The sequence below is a fragment of the Lactuca serriola genome, chromosome 9, assembly GCF_051521515.1.
Source record: "Lactuca serriola cultivar US96UC23 chromosome 9, Lser_US96UC23_V15, whole genome shotgun sequence".
Classification (NCBI taxonomy): Eukaryota; Viridiplantae; Streptophyta; class Magnoliopsida; order Asterales; family Asteraceae; genus Lactuca; species Lactuca serriola.
Genome location: NC_136416.1, coordinates 209,411,415 through 209,425,430, shown reverse-complemented (window position 1 = coordinate 209,425,430; position 14,016 = coordinate 209,411,415). Strand labels below are relative to the sequence as shown.

The window sequence follows — 14,016 nt, the reverse complement described above, 5'->3', positions numbered from 1 at the left end:
ATTTCCACAAATTAGGGTCATTATTCTACCAAAGATTAGAACTTTAACAAGATTAGAAGTAAAAGATGTTACCTTTTAATGGGAATTGGAAGAAATCACAAGAGATTGAAGATGAACGTTGAGAGGAGTTTTGCTCGTCGAGCGGCTGTGGTGGCTGGTAAATGAAAGTGTTTTACTTTTTAGGGTTAAAACGCTAATTTACAGATTGTAAAAAATGTTTTTTTCTGGTTAAAACGTGGACTCGCCGAGTAGGGGTACCTACCCGCCGAGTAGATGAGCGATTCTGTAAAAATTACGCGATTTTTCAAATGGACTCGCCGAGTAAAGGAATCTACTCATCGAGTTTTTGAATCTGTCTAAAAATTTATGAAATTTTTTTCTGTTCTTTAAATTTATGCCACCATACCCCACACTCGAGCTTTGCTTGCCCTCAAGCAATCATTTTAAACAAAGAAGAAGATTGAGATAGACAAATCCCAAGAAAACCTTAAAAAATGAAAAAGAAAATGAAAAAGAAAGGTAAAAAGAAAGCAAACTCTAATATCGGGTTGCCTCCCGAAAGTGCTTCATTTTGAGGAGTCATTAGTTGGACTCCTACCCGCGCTACGTTTCAGTGGATTCCTCCAAATCTAGCCCTTCTTTAAGTCTTTCGTCTTTTGGCATTCCTTCTTCATATTTCTTCACCCGATGCCCATTGACTTTGAAGCTTGACCCGTCTTTACTCCATAGCTTAATCACCCCATATGGAAAGACATGCTTGATTGTAAAAGGTCCAGTCCAACGAGTACGTAATTTTCCCAGAAAGAGTTTTAGCCTTGAATTGTACAATAGAACTTTTTGTCCTTCCTCAAACTCTTTATTACCCTTCAACCTTGCATCATGTCATCTCTTGGTCTTGTCTTTATAAATCAATGAGTTAGTATAAGACTCATTTCTCAATTCTTCCAAATCATTCAATTGCAAGAGTCGAATTGCATGCAACTCATTTGGCTCGAAATTGCATGTTTTAAAAGGCCAATAGGCTTTGTGTTCAAGCTCCGGGCAGATGACAATTTTTTCCCATACACTAGCCTATAGGATGTGGTTCCAATGGGTCTCTTAAATGCGGTCCTAAATGCCCAAAGTGCATCATCCAATTTTTCCGCCCAATCTTTTCTATTATTTCCTACCGATTTCTCCAATATCCTTTTTAGTGCCTTATTTGTAATCTCGGTTTGCCCATTTGTTTGTAGATGGTAAGGTGTTGAAAATCTATGGTGTACCCCCTATTTTTGCAACACTTTTGCTAGTTGATCATTAGCAAAATGGGTACCCCTATCACTTATTAATGCCTTCAGCACTCCAAATCTAGAAAACATTTTTTTCAAGAATTATACCACAACCCTTGCATCATTGGTTGGTAATGTTTGTGCTTCCGCCCACTTTGACACATAATCCACTGCCACTAGTATGTATTTGTTGCCCTTGGATGAAGGAAATGGTCCCATAAAATCCACACCCCATATGTCAAAGATTGCACAAACTTGAATATTTCTTTGGGGCATTTTATTTCTTGCAGATATATTACCCATTCTTTAGCAAGCATCACATTCCCGTACGTGAGTAACAACATCTTTGAAGATAGTCGGCCAATAAAAACCAGCATCAAACACTTTTCTAGCAGTGTATTGGATCCCATGATGTCCTCCTGCCGGTCCATTGTGGCAATGCTCTAATATATCTTGAATCTCCTTGCAAAAAACGCATCTTCGTATGATTCCATCCGCGCAGCTCCTAAAAAGATATGGCTCATCCCAGAAATAATAATTAATTTATGAGAAGAGCTTCTTCTTTTGTTGATGATTAAGGCCTTTTAGAAGGTAGTTGCCAGCCAAATAATTTGCAATATCCGCATACCATGGCTCTTCCTCCATAACCACCATCAAGTAATCTCCGGGAAGCTATCTTCAACTACCATATTGTCCATCTCTTCCCTTTCTGCATTTTCTAGCCTAGAAAGATGGCCAACAGCTACATTCTCCATCCCTTTCTTATCCTTGATCTCAATGTCAAATTCTTGTAGTAAAAGCACCCATCAGATTAATCTTGGCTTTGCATCCTGCCTGGAAAACAAATAATTAATAGTAGAGTGGTCAGTGAAAACAGTTGTTTTAGATAAAATGAGATAAGGGCGAAATTTGTCAAAGGTATACACCATAGCTAATAATTCTTTTTCGGTTGTGGTGTAGTTTTCTTGGGCCGGATTTAAAGTCTTTCTTGCGTAATAAATGGGTCGAAAGTGTTTATCAACCCTTTGGCGAAGCACGGCTCCTAAAGCAAAATTGCTTGCGTCACACATTATTTCAAAGGGCAGGTTCCAATTCGGGGCAATAATGATCAGGGAATTAGTTAATTTTTCTTTTAAAATCTCAAAGGCTGCTAGACACTCTTTAGAAAGGTTAAAAGGTGCATCTTTTAAAAGTAAGTGAGTAAGAGGTCTAGTTATTTTAGAAAAATCTTTTATAAAATGGCGGTAGAAACCCATGTGTCCTAAAAAACTCCTAATGCCCTTCACATTAATTGGTGGGGGTAATTTAGCAATAGTTTCAATTTTTGCCCGATCCACCTCAATCCCCGCCTTGGATACCTTGTGACCTAAGACTATTCCCTCTTTAACCATAAAGTGACATTTTTCCCAATTTAAGACTAGATCGGTCTTTTCACACATGGCAAGCATCAAATCTAGGTTAGTAAGACAATCATGAAAAGAAGAGCCAAAAATAGAAAAAATCGTCCATAAATACTTCCATAAAATTTTCGACAATGTCGTGGAAAATTGCCATCATGCAACTTTGAAAGGTCGCGGGCGCATTACATAACCCAAAATGCATGCGATGATAAGCAAAACTTCCACTTGGGCAAGTGAAAGTAGTCTTTTCTTGGTCAATTAGGTCTATGGGTATTTGGAAGTACCGCGAAAATCCATCTAAGAAATAATAATAACTATGGCCAGATAATCTTTGTTGGGTCAAAAATATGGTTTATACTTTGCTTTTCTAGGTAATTGGGTTTTCGGTCCATGTGGTGTGTGCGGTTAAATGTATTCACGGCCCGATGGGTGTTTACGGCCGTGAACTGGTTCACAGCCATGGTGAGGAAGAGAGAGTCCAGACGGGTAGAAAGGAGCTTAAGTGTGTGTACTCTAAGGTGTCCTTGAGAAAGAAAGTAGAGAAGATGCTAAGTGTGTGTGAATCTTGTGTATTGTTCATCATTCCAATCTTGAATACATTCAAGATTCATCTTTTTCTTCTTCTTCTTCTTCTTATTTTGATCTGGCAACATCCGATTGATTGGGATTTCGCACCATCAATCGGATCTGATTGATATATCAAGCGAAAATTAGGACTTACAGTTTGTATCAGAGCTTGGTCTGTATCAATCATTTTCGCCAGATCTGGAGCGTTTTTAATCTTATTTTTGAAGGATTTTTACGTTTTTGGATAGTTATTGGCCAAATAGTGGCGGTTTGTTCTTTGCGTTTTTCATAAAAACGAGTTTTTGATCGAGGTTTGGAGCAAAAAGAGGTGAAAACGTTGTTTTTCGTGATCCGAAGAAGCTTTCATGGGCACCGAAGCAGTGTTCATGTCCGGGAAGAATGGTTCACGACCCTTGGAGCTTCCACGGTCCTCGGTGGGTTCACGGTCCGAGGTTCGTATACGATTGTTTTTGCGATCCAAAGAAGCTTTCACGGCCACCAAAGCAGTGTTCACGACCGGGAAGAAGATTTCACGACCCTTGGAGCTTTCACGGTCCGAGGATCGTATACGACCGAGAAGCGTTCACGGCTCAGCATTCTTGCACGTTCACGGTCCAACCTCGTTTGCGGTCAGCTTTCTCATTCTCGATCCATCTGCGATTAGCAGCATTGGTGCGAAGCAGCAAGCTTATAAAAATATTTTGGGGGTGGCTAGGATCGAACCCGGATCTCCCATGCACTCAACCACCGCCTTACCATTACCAACTCTTCTAGCAACCCTGGTGTTACATTCCTTCCCGATTTAATTCAAAAAGGCTCATTATCTTGGTTCCAATTTTGAAATCTTGTCAATTTCAGCCCAAAATTCATTTTTTTAATTTTTAAAATTCCATTTTCAACCCAAAACTTTGACTTTTAATTTTTGACTATCATTTTTTACTTTTGACTTTGATTTTAAAGTTTGACCTTTGACTTTAAACTTTGACTTTCTGTTTTAACCTTCAAAATTTCAAATTTAGCTTTTTGGTTTGACTTTTAAGTTTGTCAATTATAGATATCTTCATAAAGAACTTGCTGTTGTAACTGAAGAACTCGACACATTGAAAAATTGTTTTGAAAGCGCTGATTTCCATTTTAAAAAATATGATGTGTCAAGCGAAAAAATTGCAACAAAGATTGAAAAACAATTAACATTGAAAGATAATCAATCTAAGGGGTTAGGGTATCACAGTGTTCCACCTTCTTTCAATGACAAATATAACCCACCCCTTCAAACTAATGAGGTAGAGAAACCTACTAAGTTTGGGCCAGTCCCTGAACCAGCTTCAGTTAAGACTGAACCATCTTGGCCTACTAAGGTTATTAAGGTGAATGTTTCTGATGCTTCTACTTCATGTGCAGGTAAAGTAGTAAGGATGAGAACACTACTGAACAAACAAATGACTCCTTGAACTCTGAATATGTTGCTTCTAATCAACTTGATGTTGGTAAATACAGGCCACCAAAACAAGCGAATCAGAGTGCCTGTTGCAACTGTGCTTGTGGGAACAATAAGAGAAAAATCAAGGGCACGCCACCAAGGGCAGAAAGTAACAATTCCTATGTGAAGAAAAAGACATGTTTTCACTGTGGAATACCTGGACACATTTCCCAAAACTGTCCAAATCGCATATACGTTCCCTACTACGCACAAGGATGACAGAACGCGCCAAGAGAGAGATACTTAAAAAGAAACCCTTCGAGGCCACGTTCAAGCAATGGTGACTGGAACGCGCAAAAGGTAAAGAATCAAAATCCCAAAGTCAAGAAGGGAATGACGGACAAGGAGTCCAATCTAAGAGATGCTCTAGTGAAACCAATACCGGTTAGGTCAAAGTCATCTCGGCGATCGGCTTCAAGTTCAAAATCAAGTGCCGAGACACCCATCCGCTTAAACAAGAAATGGGTTAAACCCAACTACAAATGGGTACCAAAGGTTCAATCTCCCAAATCTCCTAATGCTTCTAACGTTTCTTCATCTTCTGTTTGTGATAAGCAGGACATGTCGTGGGAGAGAGTACCTTGCAAGTATGAAAAAGGTCGACCCAGTTTCAATATGGACTGGGTCCCAAAGACCAACTAATCCCGTTCTCTATGCGGGAGCAGCTATGGAGGAATATCATCAGACTCCGGTTTATTGATAGTGGTTGTTCCAAGCACATGGTAGGGGAAATCTCTCAATTGTACAACACTTAGAACTTTAAGTGAGAGTATGTGTCCTTTGCGGGAAAAGAATAAAAGGAGAGGATCACAAATGGGCTTTGTGTTTAATGATGTGAAGTATTTTTGGATCTGTTCCGAGATTGAAACACAGCTAAGGATGAATTTGTTGCTGCTTGCGTCTTCAATTGCTAACTTTCGGTTTGAGTTCTTTCGATGCTCCTGAGTTCTTCTTAAAATGATTCGTTTTAAAGACAAATTTCTTTTAATTTTGTGCATTTATTGTATTTCTTCCACGTGCTCAATTTAAGGGGCAGAAATCAAAATACAAAAAAATTAGAAAAATCAGAAATTAAAAAAAATTTAAAATTTACATTTTGTATTTTACTTTTGTTTTTGGTTAAATTTGTTCATATTTTCTTATATGCACAAATTTAGGGGGAGAATTAAAAAAAACAAAACAAAAAATTAGAAAATTTCAAAAATACAAAAATATGTTTCTTTTGTTTTTATTTCTTTTTCAGAAATCAAAAAAAATCCAAAAATATTGTTTTTGAGCGTATTTTACTTTTATTTTTTTAATGTTTATCTCAAAATTTTCATTTGTCTTCAAAAGTGAATTCAGGAGAAGATGAGACTCAAGGAGTATGTATCGAAATATTCTGATCAAGGAGAAGAAACCAGAAAGTGAAAAGGAATTGACGGTCATTACACTTCACACTACTTTGACAAGGAATTGACGGAAAATTCAAATGTGAGTGATAAACTCTTCCATATTGAGACATATACCAGTTTTAATAGGAGTCTTATGATCAAAGGTCAATTTCACCATGACCAATGTGAAACACCCAACCATTCTTCACCCATATCTAAAATTTTCTCCATCAAATCCTTTCCACGTACTGGTACCCCTTGAGGTTCGAGTATAAAACAACTCGGCTAACGGTTGCCAAAAAGTCTGTGTTTATCATCTTAGATGTCTTTGTCACCATGACTCTGAGTGAAACCCAACATCCAAAACCATTTAATTTTGAATTGATGGTGAACACTTTTAATGTTCTAGATTTCACCCATGAATTGATAGATAATGGCTCATACTTGGTGTGACATTGTATAAAATGCCAGTCAGGCAATTTCTTTTTAAGAACGGTTGTATCTAAGGAATTGAAATTCTGAAACGGTACAAATTGTCAGATTGTTCTTGTCAGCTTTCTTTACCTAAGAACTGTCACGACACCAGGGCGATTCACCCAACAGGGAAACAGGTATCGCTAAACGTCTCGCCAAGGGCCAAGTTAACTCGTTAACTTGATAACTATATTGAGATCTTTGATCTAGGATATACACGGGCTAACATCAAAACTAGCCACAAGTAGTTCTTCGATACTCAACAAATCGCAGTACGTTCCTCCGAGTTCACACATATACTACGAGAAGTCTCTTTCTGAGCCAAGGATTGATCCTTGAACAACTGTGGTGAGAAGGGTCTTTATGATTCTTTCTGTGATCCATGGGGACTTTTTAGTCACAGTTACTTCTCAAGACGCATCAATGATCATTCAAGAACAGTCTTTCGAAGGAACTAGAAATGAAAATTATTCTTTCAACATTCAATCTTTCAACCCTAAAAATAAGGTGAAGTTGTACTTGAAGATTATGTGACAGATTGCATTGAAGCCTCCTCAATCGATTTGATACTATCTTTGAACCTGCTAAAGTGATCCAGAAGATTAACTCACTCTCTCTATGATATTCTCTCTTAAGATTCTCAAGCTGAAAGTGTTGATTTTCAAGAATCTCTACATGAAGCCTCTACATCCAACGTGCGTTAAGAGTCAAATTTTGAAGAAATGCCCAACTGCTCAAGATGAAGTCTTTTATTGAAGATTCCTCAAGTTCATCTGAAGAATTTAAATATTAAAGCTGAAGCCAAGCTCCAAATGAAGATTGACAAGAAAAGCCAACTACATTTTCAGGGGGAGTTTGTTGGGTCAATTAGAAAAGAAAGTTATAAACCAAGGGGGAGATTATTGGGTTAAAAATATAGTTTATAGTTTGCTTTCCTAGGCAATTGGGTTTTCGGTCCATGTGGTGTGTACGATTAAATGTATTCACGACCAATGTGCCTTATATATATATATATATATATATATATATATATATATATATATATATATATATATATATATGTTATATGGTGAGGAAGAGAGAGTCCAGACGGCTAGAAAGGAGCTTAAATGTGTGTACTCTAAGGTGTTCTAGAGAGAGAAAGTAGAGAAGGTGCTAAGTGTGTGTGAATCTTGTGTATTGTTCATCATTCCAATCTTGAGTACATTCAAGATTCATCTCATTCTTCTTCTCCTTCTTCTTATTTTGATTTGGCAACATCCGATTGATTGGGATTCTACACCATCAGTCGGATCTGATTGATATATCAAGCGAAATTTGGGACTTACAATCTTTCAAGCATTTGATCAATAAAAGGAAGGGGAAAGTGGTCTTTACGAGTGGCATCGTTTAGCTTTCGGTAATCGATGCACACTTGCCAACCGATTACTGTTCGAGTTGGTATGAGCTCGTTCTTCTCGTTTGTCACTACCATCATCCCTCCTTTCTTGGGAACTACTTGAACTGTACTTACCCATGTACTATCGAAAATGGAGTATATGATTCCCACGTCTAAAAGCTTGACCACCTCCTTCTTGACCACTTCTTGCTTGTTCGGGTTCAACCGCCTTTGATGTTGCACTACCGGCTTTGCTCCTTCTTCCGGGTTGATCTTGTGAAAGCAATATGAAGGACTGATCCCTTTAATATTGGTGATTTTCCATGTAATGGCATTCTTCCTCTTCTTTAAGACCCAGACTAACTCTTCCTTTTCCGTTTTGGTGAGATCAGAAGCTATAATTACTCGTTTTTGTTCACCTTCTTCAAGATATGCATACTCCAAATGATCAGACAATGTTTTCAGCTCTGATTTTGTGTTATGTATGCTGAATACGTCGAGTCCAATAAGGGGACTCGTCGAGTCCAGGACAAAATTCGCGTCTGATCGCGATTTCTCACTTGGACTCGTCGAGTCGGTATCTTCGACTCGGCAAGTCAGGCTTGCAACACTTCTGATTAAGTCATTGTATTTAGTTTCTTCTAGTAGTCTCTCTATCCCCATCAGGTCCTTCTCAACATCAAAATCATTGTCAAATGTAGTAGTAGTCTTGCTTAGCTTGTCTTCTTCCCATTCTTCCATTAATTCTTCCTACATGTCAACCGAAAATGTCGTGTTATCACTATATCTTGCATGCTTCATGGCTTGATCAACTCCAAATGTCACTGAATCGTCTCCCACCTAAAGGGTAAATTTTGAATCTCGCATGTCCACTATAGCACTTGCGGTATTTAGGAATGGCCTTCCAACAATGATTGGGACTTGAGGATCCGCTTCCATGTCAAGTACTATGAAGTCCGCGGGAACACAAACTTATCAACTTTCACTAATAGATCTTTGCATATTTCCCTTGGAAATGTCACTTGTTTATTTGCTAAGTGTATTGCCATTCGAATTGGCCTTGGCTCCGGAAGGTCTAATTTCTTAAAGAAAAAGTATGGCATAAGGTTAACACTTGCCCCCGAATCAGCCAATGCATGAATAGTTGACAGGTTTCCGAATTGGCAAGGCAAGGTCAAACTACCCAGGTCACACTTCTTCTTAGGTAGTCTGTTCAACATGGCTGTTGAACAATTTTCATTTAGAACCACCTTCTTCACTTCTTCCATCTTCTTTCTCTTTGTAAGAAGCTCCTTTAGAAATCTAGCATACTTAGGCATTTGTGCAACCGTCTCGATGAATGGCATATTAATTTGAAGGGCTTTTATGTGTTCCAGGAACTTTTGATAATCAATATCGTTCTTATCTTGTCTGGCTCGACCTGGAAACGGTAGTGGAGGTTGATATGGCTTAACATGAGGTTTATTTTTCTATTCAGGTGGTGGACTCGTCGAGTCCATGTCTGCGACTCAGCGAGTCGGATCGGGATTTTTTCGATTCTTGAGTTTCTGCTTCTTCCTCTTGCACCATTTTAGGGTCTTCTGTCTAGATAGGGGCCATAGGAGTTATAATCTTCCCAATCCTAGTTGTCACGATGTTTATATGTGCACCTTTTGGATTATTTGCGGTATTACTAGGAAGTCCACCCGGTTGTCTTTCGTTTACCTTTTGTGCAAGTTGGCCTAGTTGTTTTTCTATGGAGGCTTGCTGATTCCTAAGTAGAGCTTGTTGATATTTCATCATAATTTGGTGCTCTTTCAACATGTTTTGTTGATCTTTTATTGCAACATCGGTATCGTTATGCCTTTTCTCGGACGCGGCTACAAATCTTGTAAGCATGTCTTCCAAATTAGATTTCTTTTCTTGCACCGGTTCCTCCTTTTGATAAAAACCTCTTGATTTTTGCTTATACTTTTTCTCGCCTTCTTGTACTCATCATAAGATAGCCATTCTTTCTTTGGTTTTCGCCAATCATCATCGTATCTATTACCACTTGAATAGCACACTTGAGTTTTCTGATTCCCGTTCACATCAAGATCACAATATTTAGTAAGGTGAGGTCCTCTACAGTTGTTACATCCCACTCTAATGGTACGGATGGATTGGTCCATCTTAGTCATTCTTCGATCCATGCTCTCCAATTTTTCCATCATCACTGCCATGTCATCGGAAATAGAGTTCACCACCCCCCGAGTTGAGTCATTCCTTGGGTTATGATATTCTCTAGAGTGCTTAGAGAATTCTTCAATGAGCTCCTTAACTTCCGCCGAATTTTTCTTTGTCAATGGGCCTTGAGAGTCAAGGAGTTGTCTAGTGGTAACATTTACTCCATCATAGAAAATGGAGACTTCTTGTTGAACGTTCAAGTCATTGTGGGGGCAATTCCTCAACAAGCCTTTATATCTCTCGCATGCCTCATATAGTGACTCACCCGGTTGTTGCTCAAAGTTGGCAATGACTTTCTTCAATTTTGCTATTTTTGAAGGAGGGCAAAATTGGTCAATGAATTCTTCATGCATTTTCACCCAAGTGGTGATGGATCCTAGGGGAAGTGATTTCATCCAATCTTTCGCAGCCCCCTTAAATGTGACCGGTAGCATACGAAGCAAAACAGTCTCGCGAGGAACGTTCGGGATGTTGAAATAGTCGACTATGTTGTTGACCTCGTCGATGTGCTTGTACGGGTCTTCGTGATCTTTCTCGTAGAATGGGATATCCTTGAGTTGAGCGAAAATGTGGCCTTTTAGCTCAAAGGTAGCAGTTACTGGAATTGCGGGTTGCACTAGTCCCAAGCCGGTATCATCACGCATCCTCTTCTTGTATTCACCCATGGTGAGATCTGCAATGTTAGCCATGGTGTTATCGGGCTCACCTTCTAAGTCACTTTCTTCTTCTTTGGTTTCTGTTTCGTACTCGGTGTCTTTTTTGCTTAGGATCTTCGTCCGTAAATAAGGTGATGGATTCTCCAACTTTCTTGCTCTTTTTCTTGCTAAAAGCTTATTTGAGGCTCTTAAATGGCGACTTCTTTGGTGTTGAAGATGATTCTACGGTTTTGTCTTTGTCCTTCCTAAGAGCTGATTCTGGGTTTGCAAGTGGCGGGATCAAGGGTGTGCCTGATCCTCGGGTCAAAAAATACCTTAAATAAACAGAATACACGTGTAAAAAGAACAAAACAAAACTAAAAACGAAACTGGAAATTCGCCTTGGACTCGCCGAGTACCTGCGAATGGACTCGACGAGTTCGAGGGTAAAACAGAAAAAAATATATCAAAAATCCTAAAAACAGAAAAACTAAAACAATGCCAAAAACTTGATCTCACACAAAGGATCGATACTACTAAAGCAGTAACTTTGTGCAAGATAGATCTCACACAAAGGATCGATAATACTAGCAACTAAAATTTATTTTAGAACCGTTCCCCGACAACGGCACCAAAACTTGATGTGTGTGAAATGCACTAGTTTTAATCCTACTTTTTTAAATATGATTTAGACACACAAAGGCGGTGTACCTGTCAATTGGTGGTATAATTAAGCAAGCAAGGTATTTAACACAAGGAATAGTAAATAAACTAACAACTAAATTATCTAAAAGCAATTAATAAAAGGAAAAGTTTTCTGTAGTTTTGCAAAGCTAGAAACTTAAACAATTAAATAAGACTCAAACTAAGCAACTAACAGCTAAAGTAATTAAACAATCAATTAAATTCAATAATGGAGAAGACTTCTATTTAGGTTCGATTCATTTATTCCTATGATTGATTTTATGGCAAGTGCAATGGATTAATTGTTATTGGCTACCGATTAATGTGATTAGGTTCACGTTCGCTATTACTAATCCTTAGGAAACAAATCAATTCAAGCAGTGATCAAGTGATTAAACTAATAAATTTCCTAGTTTATTGATTCGGGTTAAGTAAGACTTGTAATTAGCTAACTAATTCAATTAACCTCTTGATGATGGTTCGTCATACAAGCTCACACATTAACTTACCTATTTTCTAGTTAACCCTAGTTTCACGTTCGCTATTCCTAGGCACATAACAATGTTTTCACATAAATCATATGAGATAAGCAATTAAGAGATGTCCATGCAGCTTAATATACTTGTTAATTAACAGAAAATAGTTGTTGCTAACACATAAGGGTCTCTAACAAGCTTAACAAAACAAAACTCACCAATTTCAATTAATCCAACCATAAAATCAAGTCATAGTCATATATTCATCTACCCTAAATAGAAGATATGAGTTTTAGCTCATGATTACAACATAAAGTAGCTCAAAAACAAAATCTAATAGTTCACACATAGTTCAAACAAAAGATTAAAGTAAAGAGTAAACTTAACTTGCCTTTTATCTTCTCAAAATTGAAGGCTAGGGTTGTTCCACGAGTTCCAGAGCTTCCAGCTGCACCTCCAGTCGTAATCTAATCCCCAAGGGTTCCAGAGAAGGGTTTGGTTTTGGGCAATTGACTCCTATTTATAGATTTCTGAAAACAGAGGCTACTCGCCGAGTCCAATAACCAACTCGCCGAGTCCCTCATTAAAAACCTGTGGCAAGGACTTCTATTTGCTTCGCGAATGTTCGTGTGGACTCATCGAGTAGACATCCAACTCACCGAGTTCTTCAGGATTTTGACTCTTTTTCTTCTTTCTTCAATCCCCGAGCTCCCGATTACATTTTTCGCTTCCTTTTACTCCTGAGCACATCTTTTAGGCATAATTAAGTACCTTTTGTCCATAAATTGCAATAAATTAGCCAAGAAGTATTAAAATTCTATATGAAATATATAGCTAAATATGCACATATCACATGCACATGCATGCTCCTTGCACATCCCATTTCAATGCTTTAAAACGTATTTTACGATACATCAAATGTACAATCACTCATGGGTTACTACTCACAAAATCACCACCCAAGAAACTTCTAGCCTATACAGACGCTGATTGGGTAGGTTATCCGGATACAAGACCTTCCACATCGGGTTATTGTGTCTATCTAGGAGACAACCTCATTTCATGGTCCTCCAAACGCCAGCCAACGCTCTCACGATCAAGTGATCAAGTGCAGAAGTGGAATATAGGGGAGTCGCAAATGTAGTATCCGATACATGTTGGATTCGAAACTTAATGCTTGAGCTTCATATTCCGCAAACTACAACCACGTTGGTATATTGCGACAATGTTAGCATCGTCTACCTATCATGTAACCCAGTTCAATACCAACGTACCAAGCACATAGAGCTCGATATTCATTTCGTTCGGGAAAAAGTAGCTCGTTTTCAAGTTTGTATTTTTCACATTCCTTCTCGCTATCAAGTTGCAGATATCTTCACTAAGGGCCTGCCTCTCGTCCTCTTTGAAGACTTCAAAAACAGTCTCAACGTTCGTCATTTTCCCGATTCAACTGTGGGGGTATATTAGCCGATGATTATTCCCTTTCTCAATATGAGGAAGGTTTGTTATAGAAACTAGATTATACACCTTTATTGTTGATATAAATCCCATAAATAGAGATAGGCACTCTGTATATATGGATATCAATTGTATCATTGTGGATCAACATAAAATACAACGTATTTTAGTCATGCTATAACTAGTTACTAGTACGAGATGATGGATCTTGTAGTGATGCCAATCACATATATATTAAAGAAAAGAGTTGTAAATAGTACTCATGTAAATAACATTAAGTAATATAGTGCAAGAATGACCAATGAGGTCCAGTTCAACTAGGCGGAGGCACACTCCAAATTTCCCCTCCCAGGGGTTTATGGGGAATGGTGTTGAGTTCTATCTGCGTCCAAAGCAGTGAAACCTCTTATTAGGAAACTGAGTTGTTAAGGATGTTGTTGTTATCTCTTCAGGGAGGGATAGAACCCAGATTCGTTGGTTGTTATGGCATCCTACCCTATCGAATGTCACAGCCCGCTACACCAAACCGCCATTCAATATATATATATATATATATATATATATATATATATATATATATATATATATATATATATATATATAGGTAAAGGTTCAAAT

General features: G+C 38.2%; 1 protein-coding gene and 1 non-coding gene across 2 annotated transcripts; one reads left to right on the top strand and one right to left on the bottom strand.

The window, feature by feature from the left end:
• Positions 1 to 8,887: 8,887 nt before the first annotated feature.
• On the bottom strand, positions 8,888 to 9,286 carry LOC145076504 (uncharacterized). Its single transcript, XM_079022356.1, has one exon. The coding sequence runs from the start codon at positions 9,284 to 9,286 to the stop codon at positions 8,888 to 8,890; it is 399 nt and encodes a 132-aa protein (XP_078878482.1).
• Positions 9,287 to 10,343: 1,057 nt separating this feature from the next.
• LOC145077577 (small nucleolar RNA R71) lies at positions 10,344 to 10,450 on the top strand. Its single transcript, XR_013693318.1, has one exon. It is a non-coding gene; the product is annotated as a small nucleolar RNA R71 (small nucleolar RNA).
• The last annotated feature ends 3,566 nt before the right edge of the window (positions 10,451 to 14,016 follow it).